Consider the following 18261-nt stretch of genomic DNA (forward strand, 5'->3'; position numbering starts at 1 on the left):
ATCAAAATAGACTTCACCCCAGCATGTTGGGGGAGAGAGGACATGGACATAGGAAGGAGTAAGTAGCTCAAAAATCAAACAGCAGTCTCAACAGTTCAACATTTGGGACTCACTATTCTCTAAAGAAGAGAAAAGAAGAACTAAGAGTTCTTGCCTGAGGTTTTCCATTTTTAAATGAATAGGCATGTAAACACTATTAAAATTCATGGAGCTGTTATGATATTTCTAGATCTCATGTAAGTAAATATGGCGTCTTAATGGCTGAGTATGCGATAATGCTTTGTGGCTGGACTGTCTCCAGAGTATATGGGAAGAGACTATAGAAGGATCACCTGCTGAGTCAAAACTGGTGCTGGAATTCAAGGAAAAGAAGACTAGATTTTCAGCAACTCACCCTAAGAATAATTTTCTCTAGCAAGGGAAGTGAACTTACTGAATGGAGCATCCTGCTTTGGGAGGGACGGGTATAAATTCAAGGGAGAAAGGAAGGGAACAGCTCCTGAGCCAACCAGGTTAGGGAAGTCAGTCCTGGCACCCAGTGGCATGGCATATGTCACTGCCAGTTTTCACTCCCACTCCCCTCTAAATGAAGAGGCTGTGTTGAAAATGCACATGACACGGCTCAGTTGAGGATAATCCCATATGACCCGCTTGTGCTTCCCTTCATCTCCTCTAACAGAAGACTCAGAGCTAATACTCTGAGGGCACATGGAAGCAGTAGACCCCACAAGGGCTGTTTTGCTCATCAATTCCATGCAGGTGGTAGACACTACTTAATCCTCCTCCCAACTGCTAAGCATTTTAGCAGTCTTTCACTAAAAGGGTAATTCAAATCTAATTTAGGAGCATGCAAAAAAAAATCAAAGTGAATAAACTGATGGGTTTACTGTAACACTGTTGAGTGGGAGGAAATGCCACCACCAACATATCTCAAAATACAGATGGTGGGCTTCCCTGGTGGCGCAGCGGTTGAGAGTCCGCCTGCCGATGCAGGGGACGCGGGTTCGTGCCCGGGTCCGGGAAGATCCCACATGCCGCGGAGCAACTAAGCCTACGTGCCACAACTACCGAGCCTGCGCTCTACAGCCCGCGAGCCACAACTACTGAAGCCCACGTGCCTAGAGCCCATGCTCTGCAACAAGAGAAGCCACTGCAATGAGAAGCCCGTGCACCGCAACGAAGAGTAGCCCCCGCTCGCCGCAACTAGAGAAAGCCCGCGCGCAGCAACAAAGACCCAACACAGCCAAAAATAAATAAATAAATAAATAGAGAGATAAATAGATAAATAAATAAATGACCCATGAAATACATTCCCACGTCAGGGTCTCAGGGCCTTTGTACTCGCTGTTCCCACAAAAAAGGAATGCTCTTCACCTGGCGCAATCCCTTCCCCTTATTCAAGTCTCTGCATCAGAGAAGACTTCCTGCTACTCACTGAAAAGCACCTCTTCTGTCCTTACTCCCTGTTACTTTGCTTTACTTTCTTCGTGGCACTTACCACTACTTGACATCACATCACCTCTGTTTGAAAGTATTAATATTTTCTAAATACTTAAACCACAGCAAAAAGCACAAGTGTAGGCAAACATTTCCTAAAGTGTACTCCCAGAATATTAATTGCTTAGGTGACCAAATATGTTTGGAAAATACTGGGCTAGATGACTTAAATAATTGTAATTACTTTAAGACTCCTGAGTCCTTAATAAACTCGCTCATGTGATGTTCTTAAAGGAAAATATACTAAGCAGTGTTTTCTAAACTTATGTGACCCTAGGATTATTATTCCATGGAACACACCTGGGGAAACAAATACAGCAGGTTGGGGGCTTTTTATGTCTCGTTCAGTCTTGTACCCTCAATAATCAGAACTTATCTGAGACGTAGTGGGTATTCCACACATATTTGCTGAAGGAGTGAATCAATGAACACATACTGGTTCTTTAGTATTTTGATACTGTTATTTCAGCCTCTTAGGAGGGGACCAGACCACATGACTTTTCAAGGTTTCTTCTAAAGTACATAGGACTTTAGAAGTCCTAATACTTTAGGAGCGTTGTGAGATTTCTGTATGACAGCAAAAAGGCAGTGACAAGGACCTGACAGAAAGAGGCTGAAATACAATTTCGGTGGAATTCCAGATCCAAGCTAGCTTGCGGGCAGTGAAAATTAAGTCTCCAGTCTCTCTGAACTTCTCTCTCCCTCTCTCCTCACTCCTGCCCTTCCCTAACCCTAGAGCTCCCTCTTTCTCCTACTTCTTAATGAGAAGCAGATCCACACATTTAGGTAATATTCCTGGTTTCTGGAACTGTCAGAAGGCTGTCAGAGGAATGCCGCCCACCAGACCACTAGATGCCACTGTGTTCCTCAGAAACGTGCCAGGAGAGCTTCTCTGTTTACAGCTGCCAAGGGCTGACCCTCTGAGCAGAACTCAGAGCTGCAAGACCGAGGCATGGAATGAACAGAACACAGGATGCTCTGGGATGCAGTAGGAGCTGGGTAACCCGAGCTTCCCTTTCTCCCTCTCTCTTCCTCCACAGAGCTTTTGTGCTGACGGTCATTGTGTCAGCGGAAGGCTGTGCTGAAGCTTGAATTAGAGGACAGACTGGTAGGTACAGTACCTACCAGTAGGTAGGTACAGTACAGATCCACCTGCCTCTGGAGGTTGGGATGAGGAGGAAACAGCAGGTAGAGAAGCAGAACCTTCAGAATATTGCACTTCTGATGCCGACGCCATCTTTCTCCTGAGGCCTCTTGGAGCTCACCTTAGTTACTGTGAGCACTTACTCTAAGCACAGTCGTCTTATTTCTGCCTTTGGACAAGCTTGTATTTTAGGTCACAGTATGACTTCAGATTTAGGGTCTCCTAAGGCTAGCGGTTAGGAGGCTCCAAAGGGCCCCACTGTTTAGGGGTACCCTGTTAATACACTCCTGCATTTTATAAGTGTGTGCCGGTTGATGCCATTAACCTAGTTCATTACTAGGTTTCACTGTACCTCTGACAAGTCTTCAGCCTAATTATTATAATTAGTTTTCATAGTTACTGAGTGCTCACTATGTTTCAGGAACTACACTAAATGTTTTGCATATGTTATTTTGCTTAATCCTCACTACGAGCCAATGAGATCTGTATTATGAATTTCATTTTACAGACAAGGAAACCAAGATCAAAGAAGTGAAGTGATTGGCTCAAGCTCATGCAGTAGGTGGTGAAGTGGAGATTTAAACCGAGGTCTCACTTAGAAGCCCAAGTAGCTCACCATTGTGCTGTCCTTCCTTCACACTCTTAGGCCCCTGCATCTGACCTTCTAAAGGCCTTCAACACCGCTGTGCCCACAGAGCAAAAGCACTGTGCCTGCATGGGGCGTGGGCACTGCTGGCAGCTCTGTTCCCGGAGCACACATGGCTCAGATGGTGAGAAGAAATTCTTTCAGGGTTATTGGGAGGGACACGGGCAAGGGAGAGGAGTGCCTGTAACAAGGAGGGTAACCAGGAAGGTATTCTAACGTGGAGGGAGCCATGCCCACCAGTCAGAGCTCTAGGATTTGGCCTTTGGTTTGACCAGACATGAGTGTTAGGGGTTCTGAGTCCTCGCCAAATGCGTACCCACCGCCTGGTAGTTAAGGAATCCTTCCAGAAACATCCTCCACTCCCTGGCACAGACAAGCCCTTGCATCTCACTTGTATGCGGGACCCATATTACCTTGACTTTCCTACCTCCCTACCATAACCTATATATCCAAGTACTTCCAAAAAAGTGGTAAGTGACAGAGCCTGCCTCCCTGGGCTCAGAAGATGGATTCCAATTTGCATGGCTCCAAGTCTGTAGTAAATGTAGGGGCGTCCTGACTTAGTTCTTTTTTTTTTTTTTTTTTTTTTTTTTGCGGTACACGGGCCTCTCACCATTGTGGCCTCTCCCCGTTGTGGCCTCTCCCGCTGCGGAGCATAGGCTCCGGACGCGCAGGCTCAGCAGCCATGGCTCACGGGCCCAGCTGCTCAGCGGCCATGGCTCACGGGCCCAGCCGCTCCGCGGTATGTGGGATCTTCCCGGACCAGGGCACGAACCCGTGTCCCCTGCATCGGCAGGCGGACTCTCAACCACTGCGCCACCAGGGAAGCCCCTGATTTAGCTCTTTAATATAAAGAACTAAGTGGGTGGTCAGGCTTGGCTCCCTTCTCCCCAGTCCCCGTCACTTGTGTAAGGTCTGATTACTATAATAAATCCCTTCTCCTGTAACACCCATGATGGCTTTGCTTTTCCCTGACTGGACCTTGACAGAGTGACTAGAAAAGCAGAGGAAGAATAACTGGTATAGAGGAAGTACAGGAGATCATATGCAATGGCTTTGAAACCTAGCTTGGATTTGAGTCTTGACTTGGGTACTGATCAAATGTTTGACCTTGGACAAAGCCATCTTTCCAGCTTCAATGCCCTGTCCTGTGAAATGGAGTTAAGAACACTGTAACTGTTTCAAGGGCATATAGGAAGGACCACACGAGATGATGTATACACTGAGCAATCCTCAGTGTGTTAACTGCTTCGATTGGAGCTAAGCTGGATAAGTGGCTTTAACAGAAGGAGAAAAACCAACTGGGGAGTTCAAATACTGAATAAAATCATTCAGATAAAAATCAGATACAGAGGAATGGATAAAGAAGATGTGGTACATATATACAGTAGAATATTACTCAGCCATAAAAAGGAATGAAATTGGGTCATTTGTAGAGACGAGGATGGACTTAGAGATTGTCATACAGAGTGAAGTAAGTCAGAAAGAGAAAAACAAATACCGTATACTAATGCATATATGTGGAATCTAAAAAAATGGTATAGATGATCTTACTTGCAAAGCAGAAATAGACACAGACATAGAGAACAAACATATGCATACCAAGGAGGAAGGGGGTGGGATGGGAGGAATTGGGAGATGGGGAATGACATATATACACTATTGATACTATGTATAAAATAGATAACTAATGAGAACCTACTGAATAGCACAGGGAACTCTACTCAATGCTCTGTGGTGACCTAAATGGGAAGGAAATCCGAAAAAAGAGGGGATACGTATATACGTAGAGCTGATTCACTTTGCTGTACAGTAGAAACTAACATAACATTGTAAAGCAACTATACTCCAATAAAAATTAATTAAAAAAACCAGATACATATGTGAAGAAAGGACATTAAGCACTGAGGGAGGGAGTTGTCAGTTTTTCTAGTATAGTGTTATAACGTGTAATTGAGAAATGTCTGACTGAGAATCAACAGGCCCCATAAATATCTCAAACGAGCAGTCAGTGCTCAAAATAATCCTGTCCTCCCTTCATGCCAGTCTAGCCCAGGATATGAAGATGACTCGTACACCATTAGGGGTTTTAAAAGGATGAGGATAGTGGGAAGAGAGACTTAATACTCAAGATAAGTATAAGAAAACAATCTTTTCTGGGAACAGGACATTTGAAAGTAAGAAGCCCCTGGGTCTCAGCTGTGGCCACTTACCTGGAATGGTAGCTCTGGGGCCAAGGAGTGCCAATCGTGCCCTGAGATATCTGCATCATGCTGGCATCGGGTTGGTTCTCCCCAAATTTGGTTGAATGCCAAGAATGAGGTCGGCCCGCAGGTTCACTGCGCCTGGGGAGATACAGGAGAGGGACCCCCAGCGTTAGGAGCAATCTCAGCTGATCGCTTCACCAATGAGATTTATGGACTTGGAAGCAGAGACTGCTGTATCCTCAGAGATGGAAAACAATCAAGTAAATACTGGAAAATGGATCTTACTGCTCACTTCTCTTAGTAACCATTGGTTTTTTTTCTGCTTTATTAATATGTTTATTTTCCCTTTCATTTTGACATGATTTCAGTTACATAAAAATACTGCAAACTTAGTTTAAAAAATTTCTGAATAAACCCTAGTGCACTGTTGGTGAGAGTGCAAACTGGTACAGCCACTATGGAAAACAGTATGGAGTTTCCTTAAAAAAATTAAAAATAGAACTAACAGTATGATCCAGCGATCCTACTTCTGGGCATATATCCAAAGAAACCGAAATCAGGAACTTAAAGATATATCTGCACTCCCATGTTCATTGCAGCATTACTCACAATAGCCAAGATATAGAAACAACCTAAGTTTCAGTGGATGAATGGATAAAGAAGATGCCATATATACATACAATGGAATATTATTCAGCCACGGGAAAGAAGGAAATCGTGCCATTTGCAACAACTTCGATGCATTATGCTAAGTGAAATAAGCCAGACAGAGAAAGACAAATACTGAATGATTTCACTTCTATGTAGCATCTAAAAAGGACAAACTCAGAAAAACAGAGTAGAGTGGTGGCTATCAGGGGTTGAGGGGGTGGAGGAAATGGGGAGATTTTAGTCAAAGGGTACAAACTTCAAGTTATAAAGATTAACAAGTTCCGGGGATCTGATGTACAGCATGGTGATTATAGCTAATTCCGTATCATATACATACTTGAATGTTGCTAAAGGAACAGATTTTAAATGTTCTCACCAGCTAAGACAGAAATGGTAACTATGTGACTAGATGCAGAGGGCGTCTAATACAGTGGTGGTAATCATTTTGCAATTTAGAAATGTATCAAATCAAGATGTTCTACACCTTAAACTTGCAGTGTTATGTATCAATTATATCTCAATAAAGCTGGAAAAAATCCCACATAACCTTCACCTAGCTTTCCTACATGTTAACGTTTCATGCTTTATTAATTTAAGGCACATGGAGTTGCCTTGGTCTTTCTTTGCACTACTTGTCCATATATAAATATGGGAGCAATAATTCCTGCCCACCTCTCAAGGGACTTTCTGGGGATTTTGAAGTTCTCTGTGATATTCTGATGCTGGATAAATGCTATTATTTTAATATCTTGGTAAGAACAACATAAAAACTACCAGCTACCTTGGTGTTAACACACTCTGATCTGCGGAGTATAAACAACAAGATGCTCTCCAAAACAGTTTCTCATTTTGCAAGTCAATGACTTCACCTTTAAACATCCTGCCCTTATAACACAAAGAACTGACAAAGCCAAAGGGGAAAAGTGGGTGTTCTTCAGACTGCAATACTGAAGGATGGATGAATTTGGTAAGGAGGATTACACTACTACAGAAGGTCAGAGTCAAGAGAGAGTGGCTGAACTTTATTTTTGGCAGAAAAGTGAGATAATGTTTACCAACACCTTCAGGGATTTCTAGACTGAAATCTCAATGGAGAGAAGAGAGGAGGTGCCCTGAAGCATTGACAGAATGTAGCTACCTAGGCTTAATATCAGTTGGTACACCTCCTTCATGAAGGATCAGACACCTTGCTGAAGGTTCTGAATCAGACTCTGAAGTATAAAAGGGGGCTGTGCAGAGGACAATGGAGATACGATGTTTCATCTAGGTTAAGTGAAAAAAATTTCCCTTTGTGCTTTAAAAACAATAGCAAGGGGCTTCCCTGGTGGCGCAGTGGTTGAGAGTCCGCCTGCCGATGCAGGGGACACGGGTTCGTGCCCCGGTCCAGGAGGATCCCACATGCCGTGAAGCGGCTGGGCCCGTGAGCCATGGCCGCTGAGCCTGCACATCCGGGGCCTGTGCTCTGCAACGGGAGAGGCCACAGCAGTGAGAGGCCTGCGTACCGCAAAAAAATAAAAAACAAAAAAAGCAATAGCAAGGCTCCCTTTTAAATGTAAGCTATCCAGACCTTTCTTCAATTTCCTTCCCATTCATTCAAGGGCATCCACAGAGACTTTCTACATGGCAGCCACTATGCTGGCACTGGGGATCCAAAGAAGAACAAAGTATCACTAGACCCAAATAATTCACAGTACAGTAGAAGAGACAGCCACGTAAACTGCTATAAGACACTGAGATGGGTTCCGTAATCGAGACTTGTACCAGGTGCTCAGTGAACTCAGAAGAGGCAGTCACTGAAAACATGAAACCATGAAAGATTTCTCCAGATGGCAGGGGGCGGGAAACGGAAGGGAAGGACAACCAGGTAGAAGAAACAGCGCGATGGGCTTCCCTGGTGGTGCAGTGGTTCGGGGTCCGCCTGCCAATGCAGGGGACACGGGTTCGTGCCCCGGTCTGGGAAGATCCCATATGCCGCGGAGCAGCTGGGCCCGTGAGCCATGGCCGCTGAGCCTGCACGTCCGGAGCCTGTGCTCCGCAAAGGGAGAGGCCACAATAGTGAGAGGCCCGCGTATCGGGAAAAAAAAAAAAAAAGAAGAAACAGCACGACAAATGCATGGAAATGCAGAAGAACACGGTACAAGCAACTTAAGTAGGTGGAGAGGAGATGACGAGAGAGAGAGGAAGGCAGCAGATGAAGGTGAAGAGCTAGGAGCGTCCAGGTCTCACTGAAGGGTGTGAATAGTATCCTATGGGTTTGGAGGCCACCGAAGAACCTTAGCCAAGGAGGGCCATGTTCAAATTTGAGTTTCAGGAAGATATTGCCAATAATGAGAATATATTTGAGAGAGACAAGATCGGAGGCTATCGTCTTGGCCAGGGTAAGAGATAATCAAGACCCGGCACTAAGGCAGGGGCAGTGAACTTAAAGGGATGACATCTAAGAACCAACCACCGAGGAGGCGAAATTCCCAGCCTCGTGAGTGCTTGGATGTGGTTGGTGTAGAAGAGAGTATAGTCAAGGAGGAAGGACAGTCTTCATGTTTGTAGCTTGAACTAGAATGGTAAGAACTATGAGATGGAGGGACGGGAGCGAAGGGAGGAAGGGGGGAAACAGAGCGGGGAGGCAGATGGCTCACTTGGGGCGTGTAATGTGAGGGGCCCTGGGGACTGCAGTGGTGGACAGGAAGCAGTGGGGCCCACAGGGCTGGAGTCTGGGCTGCACATACACATTGAGGAGTCATAAAACACATGTCCTCTGAGAAAAGATAAGCTGCTTGGGGAGAGTGCATAGGAGACAGAAAGGAAGTGCTTTCAGGATGGGCCTCCGAGAACTATCACACTCCGGGGGTGGAATGGGGTTGGGGAGAGTCCAGCAAGAGAGTATGGGAGTTTCACAGCATCCTAGCGGGGAGGAGGAGGAGGAACTGTCAATCATTCCAACTGCTACCGAGAGGTGAGTGTGATGTGGGTAGATGCACGTCCACTGGATTTGATGACTGATGAGTCTTTGCAATGGAATGACAAGGGCAGAGGCCTGATTAGGATGGGGTAAGAGGTGAATGAGAGACAAAATGGAGACAGCAAGGGCAGATCATTCTTTCAAGACCTTGGCTCTAAAGGGGAGAAAGAAGGTGGTAGCTAGGAGGCTAGAGGGGGCCAGGGAGTGAAAAGGATTTGTTCTTGCTGTTTTGTTTTAAATAATGAGAAGTATGAGCAAATCTGTATGAGACAGGGAGTGCATACACGCACAGCCCAAGACACCGGATGAGGAGAGGCTGACGCTCCGTAAGACTCATGAGGAAGTAGGCAAGGATGGGATTCTAGAGCACACGACCTTATGTAGGAGTAAAGGCAGGTCCACCGAAGTAAATGAGAAGAAAGGAGGAGGTAAGATGTCGATGCTCATATGAAAGGGAGTGGCTGGGAGGACAGCTGGAGGGACTTCACACCCACTGTCCTCTGTCTTCATTAGGAAGCCCAGAGGGAAAGGTGAGGGGCTTGATGTGGTGGATGGGGCTCATGGGCATGACAGACGAGGACTGAAGAGTCGAAACTGATTAGAGATACTTAAAAGATTTAATAACTAAGATATGGTCGCTGCCCTTAGGGAGCTTACATTCTGGTGGGGAGACCAAATGAAGTATTCCTCTAATAAATAATAAATCATAAAGAAATAATTCTTAAAGATAAAGTAAGTGCCCAAGACTTGCAATGCCAAGACAGGACACCCAACTCACGGAGTGCTTCTCCGGAGTAGATTGCGGAGGTTAACTCTTTGTCCTGGGGTAGAGGAAGATTTCATCCCAGGTGTAACATCGATACATTAAGAACAGGTGGTTGTGAAACAAGCAAATCAGTAGGCTCTGAAAAACATACCCCTTTCTTTTGGATGCAGAACATATGTTGGGAGGTTTCAGAGATAAATCTTTGTTTTATAAGATTCTTCCAATATGTACAATTAAGTGATGAAATGAGGACAAAGAACAATGAAAAAGATGACCAAAATATAGCCCACCAACTCTCAGACCTTGCTGGAGCAGGGTGGGTGTGTAAATCAGTGCATCCGAATAAAGAGCAGTTTGGCAACATTCAGCAAAATCATTTTAAAATAACATATCCGTCAAAAGATTGAAACACAACCAAAATACTCATCAGTAGCAGACCAGTTAAGTCAGTGTGGTACCTCCACACAACGGAATATGTATGTGGCCATTAAAAGAACTGAGTAGTTCTATACATATGGATATGGACATATCTCCAAAATATATGGTTAAAGGACAATTGTAAGATACAGAACTGTGCGTACAGTATACTGCTGTATGTGGGGAAAACCATACAGAATCACTTACATTTATTAATGTAAAGAGTATTTCTGGAAGAATACTTGAGAAACTAGAACCAGTGACTGCCTCTGGGGAGGAAAACTTAGTTTTCACTGTATTTCCTTTTCTAACTTTTGAATTATGTCTATGTACATGCGTTACCTATTAAAAAAGCCAAGTATTTTCAAAATAGCCTCTCATTTTGAAAATATAATTCACTGTACCTGGAGATAACCAAAAAAGTCAAACAGCTGTTTATTGACTTTTTCAATGATGCAAATAATTTAATAAGCATTCCTAAAGAGCACAGCACGCTTTGACATTTTAGGATCACTCTGATCTTAACGAAGATAAGGAAATATTTTCCTAAAGCATATTACATCATGAGCATACCAATAAGAGTCAGAAGACGATTTAATTTTAAAATTGAGCCAACTAAGTTTTGTGTGTGCATGTAATTCAAACAAAGCCCTTTTGTTGCATTCCTAACCACAAACAAGGAAGCTTAATTGCGTGGGATGGGTAGGCTGATGAAACTGGAACTAGCAAGTGGCACGATGTCCTTCTTAGATGGTTTTGCCCTAACACACAGAGAGATTCAGGAATGAAAGCATATTTTGGAGAAATCTACAATAAAGCAGTTCACGTCCTTCGAGCAGTATTCACTGATCACCTACTATGCGCCTTCTACCCTGCTGAAGTACAATTGGAGCTCTGGGAGGTCACAGATGCCCTCAAGGAGTTTATAATCTTGTTGGGGAGCCTCAGATGCAAGAAAAAGTATTAAAGAGCATCTAAGTATTACTCATTCACTCGAAAAATGTCTGAGTGCCTACTGAGTGCCAAGCATCATTCCAGGCACTTGACACACATTTTCTCACTTAACCTTTAAACTGTATCTTTATGACATAGGACCATTAATGAGAAAATGAGGTCATCAAGAGAGACTAAGCAACCCATCCACCGTCACAAGGGTTTTGAGGAGCAGAGCTGATATTTAAACTCAGGCATCTGTCCCCGGAGCCTGTGTTCTTAACTTCTGAGCAATGAGCAGTATAAAAGAGGTGAGGTGGGCAGAGTAGAGAGACGGACGATTAACAAGTAAGCAAATAAACAGGGAATTTTCATGTAGTTATAAGGGCTCTGGAGGAAATAGAACTGGGTAATGTGAGAGTGTGACCGGGGATCAGGGACAGCCTCTTTGAGAGAGTAACACCCGAACCAGATCTAAATGATAAGAAGGAATCAACCTTGCAAAGAGCTGGGGGCAGAGTATTCAGCGCACAAAGCAAAAAAGAAACACAAAGGCCTTGAGGCAGGAATAAATGTGCGGATTTCAAGAAGCAGAACAGACTGTAGCCCAGAGCCTTGGGAATGAAGAGCGGATGGTAGGAAAGTCATGAGATCATACTGGGCCGTGCTAGCTCCTGAGGATTTTGGTTTAAGCACCAAAAAGCTCCCTTGCTGCCAGTGATCGAGAATGGGGTCTGAAGTTGGCCAAAAGGCCTGGTAGGAGAGTGGGACTTCGGATGACCCTGAAGCACTGGTATGCTTTGGATAAATGGAGAAGGTCACAACCACAACTTGGACAATAAGAAATTCTAAGAGTTGGAGTTAATTTTTTTGTTGATGCTGTTCTTTGATGAGCTGTTATGACTGAGACTTTGCTTGGGCTCTTCTGGGTGCACTAACTTTATAAACCATGCTAGTTATCAACTGGACATGAGTTGAACATGTAAAAATACCAAATACACTCAATACCGGCACTACCAAATAAAACATCATGTTTCTTAATTCACTTACTAACCCCCATCTGCCATCATTTGTTTAGTGCTATAATAGACAACAAAGTCCATCATAACAAGATTCTAGTCTTACCCACTCCCCCCAAAAAAGAAAGAAAAAACACTAATATCAATGTATTCTGTAAATTAGGTTTATCAGAATTAACATATCATGGATTTGGGTTGAGAGCCTTCATGATATAATTACTGAACACTTTGAGCTTAGCAGGGGATAAAACATGTTTCTTAAGGTTCTTTTGTGTATCACCGTTATTTCTTTTCCTATTTTTCCTCATCTTTTAAAAAATTATGAAATACTTCAAACACACATAAATGCATTCAAGTGAATATAAAAAACACTCGTGTGTACTCATTACCAAAATTTATCAAATCTTAATATTTTCCCCAAATTTACTTCAGGTATTGTTTTGAATAGGTAATTAATTCACACAGTTTAAAGAAAAAAGATCAAAGCCATTAAGAAGTCTTACTCTCCTTCTCAGCCCTCTCCACCCATTTCTCTTCCCCCTACAGCAAACCTCTGTGGTTAATTTCTTATGTATGTTTTCCAGTGCTTTGTTATGCAAGTATAGGCAAATATGAACAAATCTCTTTTCACCCGCTTCACAAAAGGAAAGCTATGTGGTGTTCTACCCCTTGCTTTTTTGAACTTAACAACATCTGTTGTAGATCATTCTATATCAGTACTTACAGAGCTTCCTCGTAGCTTTTTTCCCCCCCTTTTAGCTGCCTGGTATTCCATCGTGTGCATATAACATATTTCTTCAACCAGACCCTTTTTTGCGGACACTTTTTGATTTCCAGTCTTTTGTTATTACAAATAATGCTTCAGTGAATAACCATGTCTACACACTGTTTTCTGTGTCCACATATCTGCAGAAATTCCTAGAAGTGGAATTGCTGGCTCAAACTAAAATGCACTTGCAATTTTGGTAGTTATTGCTAAGCTGCCCCTTTCATGCTTTAAAGGGGAAACAAACTTAACATGAATAATTAAATGTCATCGTGCAAGTGATTCTTAGGGGGGATATTGGGGATATTATAATTACACCTTCTTTAGTATATTAGAATAGATGATTCATATTTGAACAACAATGCCTTTCTAGGCATTTCCTGTTTATAGGAAGATTATGTGCCCCAAACACTGATGATAAAAATATACAGCCACTGAAAACTAAGACCAAGTTAAGATGCACTGGGCTGTACTCATAGCACTGTTTCATTCATAGATCCAGACGAAACTCTCTCTGGAATAAATGAAGAATCACCCTATGTTGAGATATGTTTTTTTTTTGTTGTTTTTTGTTTTGTTTTGTTTTGTTTTGCAGTACGCGGGCCTCTCACTGTTGTGGCCTCTCCCGTTGCGGAGCACAGGCTCCGGACGCGCAGGCTCAGCGGCCACGGCTCACGGGCCCAGCCGCTCTGCGGCATGTGGGATCCTCGCGGACCGGGTCACGAACCCGTGTCCCCTGCATCGGCAGGCAGACTCTCAACCACTGCGCCACCAGGAAAGCCCTGAGATATGTTTTCTACATGTTCACAGGAGACGGACAAGCTCTCAAGAACTTTCAGGGTTGAAAACACCCATTATCTTCCAAAATGTAAAAGAAGGTGTAATTGTCCCTTAGCACATGGTTGGCAAAGACATTGCTTTTGAGATATCCTTTGGCCCTTTTCAGCATCCCTAAACTCTAGTTTCTATGACTACTGGGCTACTCAAAGCTATACTTCGACTTTTTGGATTCACAGAAAAATCTAACAGGCAAACATTTCTGAGGCTTTTATAATGGCCTAATGTCTGTGTCTTTAAAAAGTGGTTCAGTGGGTAGAAAGGTATGCATTAAGTAATATAACCCCATGGCAACACACAGTCCTGTCTGGAAAGAGAAGTTCTTTTCAAAGGTCACATCCTGATAATATGCCCTGGGGACTTTTGGCTTTGGCAACTGAATCACAAGTAAGAGTGAAGTCGGCTAACAGACAGACCACGTAAGACTCTAACATCTAAAATTTGCATAAAAGGTAAAAAAAAACCCTTTTCGTGTAAGATACTTTTTTACCCCATTCCTTCACACTGGCTCCAACATCATTTCACCACTAGTTAATCTCCTCCTCACTCTCCATTTTGAAACATTTTTTTAGATTAAATTTTATTGGGGCTTCCCTGGTGGCGCAGTGGTTGAGAGTCCGCCTGCCAATACAGGGGATGCGGGTTCGTGTCCCGGTCCGGGAAGATCCCACATGCCGCGGAGCGGCTGGGCCCGTGAGCCATGGCCGCTGAGCCTGCGCGTCCCGAGCCTGTGCTGTGCAACGGGAGAGGCCACAACAGTGAGAGGCCCGCGTACAGCAAAAAAAAAAAAAAAAAAAAGATTAAATTTTATTGACGACCACACAGAACTATTACCATAAAAAAGAGGGCATAGCCATGGGGGTGGGTGTTTTTCACTTAGCCACCAATGGGTGATGATGTTGAAATGCCTTTTTTCTCAATATGCCCCCCTTTCTTCCCTCCTCCCCTCAACTCTGACATCTACAGAGTAATCAGAATACTCAGCTCTCCTCCCCACACTTCAACATCTGCCTATATGTCACGGCAGAAATTGACACGAACACTATAACATCTTTGCCCTGTAACAGCATTCATGTTTGTTTTTCTTTGATTTTCAAATTCAATTACAATAGACTCGCATAGCATACATAGACTAGCATAAGCGCTAATTATCAACAATTTCTTCTTGTCAACTCTCAATTTGCAACTGGGCATTTTATTTGTTGGAGGAAGGAAGGAGGGACTGGTTTTTACTGATTTCTTGAGATATCAGATATTATGATTTAAAATTTTTCTCCTCTACTACTTCTCTGTGTCATAGAATATGTTGCCAGGGCTGAAAGAGAAATCCCTTTCATGCTGTTTGTTTTTATCTTCCACACAGAGACACATGCAGACATCCACAAATATATGCTCACGGATATCAGAGAGAATGACACAGTTACAGAGAACCAGAAACACTGTGTGTGCCCCAGAATTGTTTGGAGCCTCTCCCAGAGGACCGCTGTTGGGCAAATGGGGAACAGCTCAGCAGGACACGATGAAGGTGCTCAGGGCTCTTGCCCTCCACCCAGGGGGCTGCAGGGCTGAGGGCAGGAGGCGCAGGGTACCCACCACTATGGCTGGACACCCTCCTCCTCCGTGTGTAATCCCACAGAAGATTGTCCTTTGAGGGTTTAAAGGATACCCTTTACACCACATACCAACCAAGACATTTCAAAATCAAGCTAATTAACTTTTATGCAATGCTTAAAGTATAAGCTAAATTTCATTTGCCAAAACAGTAACGAAAAGTTTTTGTGAGGCCGACGCCTTACCTTTTGGTAGTGCCTTTTTTCTAAACACCATCCCATTCAACAAAAACAAATAAATGCTCCCCAAACTTCTAACACTAAAGACACTGAATTCTCTTTTGGAGTAAGTCATGCATTGTATCGTGTTTTTCTCTTCTCTATTTCACTTTCTCCTCATTTAGAGGAATAGGTTGCAAGTGAGAAATTAAAGGCAACGACAACAAAAGAAAACAAAAGAAAGGACAGAAAGCATTAATTTTAGATAGGGACCTTAAACAATGGTCAAAAGAAGGATCCATATTTTAAAATCATACCAGAAAAGACCCGAATGAAAAGAATAGTGAAGGTTTTAAGGCAAAGTGGATGAAAACTTTATGAACACTTGTTCCAGCCCCTCAGTTCCTACCTGCCAGCATTTCCATAACTAATTTCACAACAAGGAGGAGTTTAACCACCACCACCACGATTCACACATAACCTGACACTGCTGGGGAGAAAATTATAAAACTCAGAAGAATGCTCTCTCTTATTCATTCGCCTTCAAGTGAAAGGATGCCAAATTAAACTTGAAATACCAGCCCTGGATGCCTCTCTTTATAGATGTGTTTTATAATCTAAGCAGTTCCTATTTTCTTTTTTACCTTTTACATGGTATAATAACAAAATGAATGCCCGTAATAATAAAATAAATATTCAAGTCACCTGGAGATCCAGAACATTACCACTACTGGTGCAGCCACCGGTCCTTGGCCATATCATATTTCCTTTTAAGTAAAAGCATCTAGGGATGCAAACACTGGCATTAAGCATAGCTCTGAACAAAAATTTCAAATCAAAGATTGTATAAGGATAAAAGCTGAATTCAAATTATTGTGAAAAAGGGAAAAGATAATCAAGTATCTCAACCTTCAATTGTGATGGAGGTAAACACTGTACACCCAGCAATCTCAATACGCACTTCTTTTCATGTAAACTCAAATGAGAAGACCACACCTTTTCTTTAATACTGAGACTACATTTGCAGGTTCCTTTTCTTTATACAAACGTTGGCAATGAGAATAGAGAACCTGGCTACTAGTACATAGATAAGTAGCCATTCCTTGTGAGAGAAAGAAATTGTTTATTTGAAATTCCCCGGGGAAATGGGGAAGCAAAACCATGAAGTACACAACAAAGAGCAACTGCTAATCTGAATGAGATAAAAAGCCACTCTAAATACGTACATCATAATATGGTGACTGTATATATAGGAGAGAAAATGATTGAAAATTCCCACACAGAAATATTAATAGTACACTGAATTACCCGAGGTGCTCAAATAATGAGAATTTTCATGACAATTTAGAGAAATGGGCTTAAATTTAATATGTCATTGGTTATTAATTTTTCTTTATAAATAGACATAGCACAACATCAGAAAGATATCTGTGAAAGGCTTATCAGTTGAGAATCCTGCAATGCAAGATTCAAAACCTCATTCTAACATAATAGTGGGCTTACCTTGTGGCAAAGAGAATCATCCTAGATAACAACCCTCTGGCCAACTGCATGTCATATTCAGGAGAGGGATAAAAAGCCATTTCACCCTGTTAACTGCCCTTTCTGCTCCTCCCTGGGCTGCAAAGGCTTCTCAACGATTCCATGCAACTCCCATCAGACAGCCTGAACCGCCTGGAACTCACTAAGCTCCATGCAAGTGGGAGGGACTCATTCCCAGCCACCTCTGTAGATTGCCAATTAAAATTCAATTCCTGCTCTCTAAGAGGGAAGAAGAGAAAGTGACCCTTAGTAACTTTCCCGGAGAAGAGCCACCATCTTAGACAATAGCACACAGCTTGGGAATGCCAGAATGCTATTCCGTGGGCAGGAGGAGGAGGGAAGCAAGGAAAATCATCTGCTGATAACATGCATCAAACTGCAATCAGGAAGTTTCCTTTTTTTTTTTTTTTTGCGGTACGCGGGCCTCTCACTGCTGTGGCCTCTCTCGTTGCGGAGCACAGGCTCCGGACCCGCAGGCTCAGCGGCCATGGCTCATGGGCCCAGCCGCTCCGCGGCATGTGGGATCTTCCCGCACCGGGGCACGAACCCGCGTCCCCTGCATCGGCAGGCGGACTCGCAACCACTGCGCCACCAGGGAAGCCCAGGAATTTTCCTTTTTAATTGCTCTTCTCTGATAAACCTGCACCCTCCTCCACGTGCAAAAATGCCGCTGTCTGCAAAACTGCGTGTTGATTGCTTTAAGCTTCCCACCCTTTGGAGGCTACTGAAAGAGGTCCTACAGCAACATCCACTGAGGCTTCCTGAGACACACTGTCCTGAGCTCACTAAGTCAGGAGGACGAGGACAGAACTCACTGCCAGTGGAAGTGCAAGTGTCAGCTGCTAACCCCGCTGCCCAAATAAGGGTGAATGAAGAGTCAAAGCCTGAGCGTCTATGACCCATTCATCTCAATGTACTTTACAGAGCACATATCACCATGTATGGTAAGTGCTTACTGATTAGATGAGATGGTCATTATAATGATGGCGGTGACTGGTGGTGGAGAATGAGGATGGGACAGGAAGCTCATGGAGGAAAGCACTGGCTTGGAAAATCTTGAGTCTTAAGCTGGAACATTTTGTCTCTTGAACTAACTCATTGAACTACC

At 43.4% G+C, this 18261-nt stretch overlaps 1 protein-coding gene across 2 annotated transcripts in view; it reads right to left on the reverse strand.

Annotated features, from left to right (window-relative positions):
- SHROOM3 (shroom family member 3) overlaps positions 1-18261 on the reverse strand; it is a gene marked incomplete at its 5' end in the record, with an annotated part of 314440 nt that overhangs the window by 38927 nt on the left and 257252 nt on the right. Inside the window, one exon of one of the 2 annotated variants that reach the window (XM_082652664.1) lies at positions 5501-5632. In XM_082652664.1, coding sequence (XP_082508790.1) covers positions 5501-5632 — 132 coding nt within the window. Of the gene's footprint in view, positions 1-5500; positions 5633-18261 lie in introns of those variants that run through there. The other variant, XM_082652665.1, reaches the window with a different exon arrangement.

This window comes from Grampus griseus (genome assembly GCF_964374135.1).
Source record: "Grampus griseus genome assembly, chromosome: 4".
In the NCBI taxonomy this organism is placed as follows: Eukaryota; Metazoa; Chordata; class Mammalia; order Artiodactyla; family Delphinidae; genus Grampus; species Grampus griseus.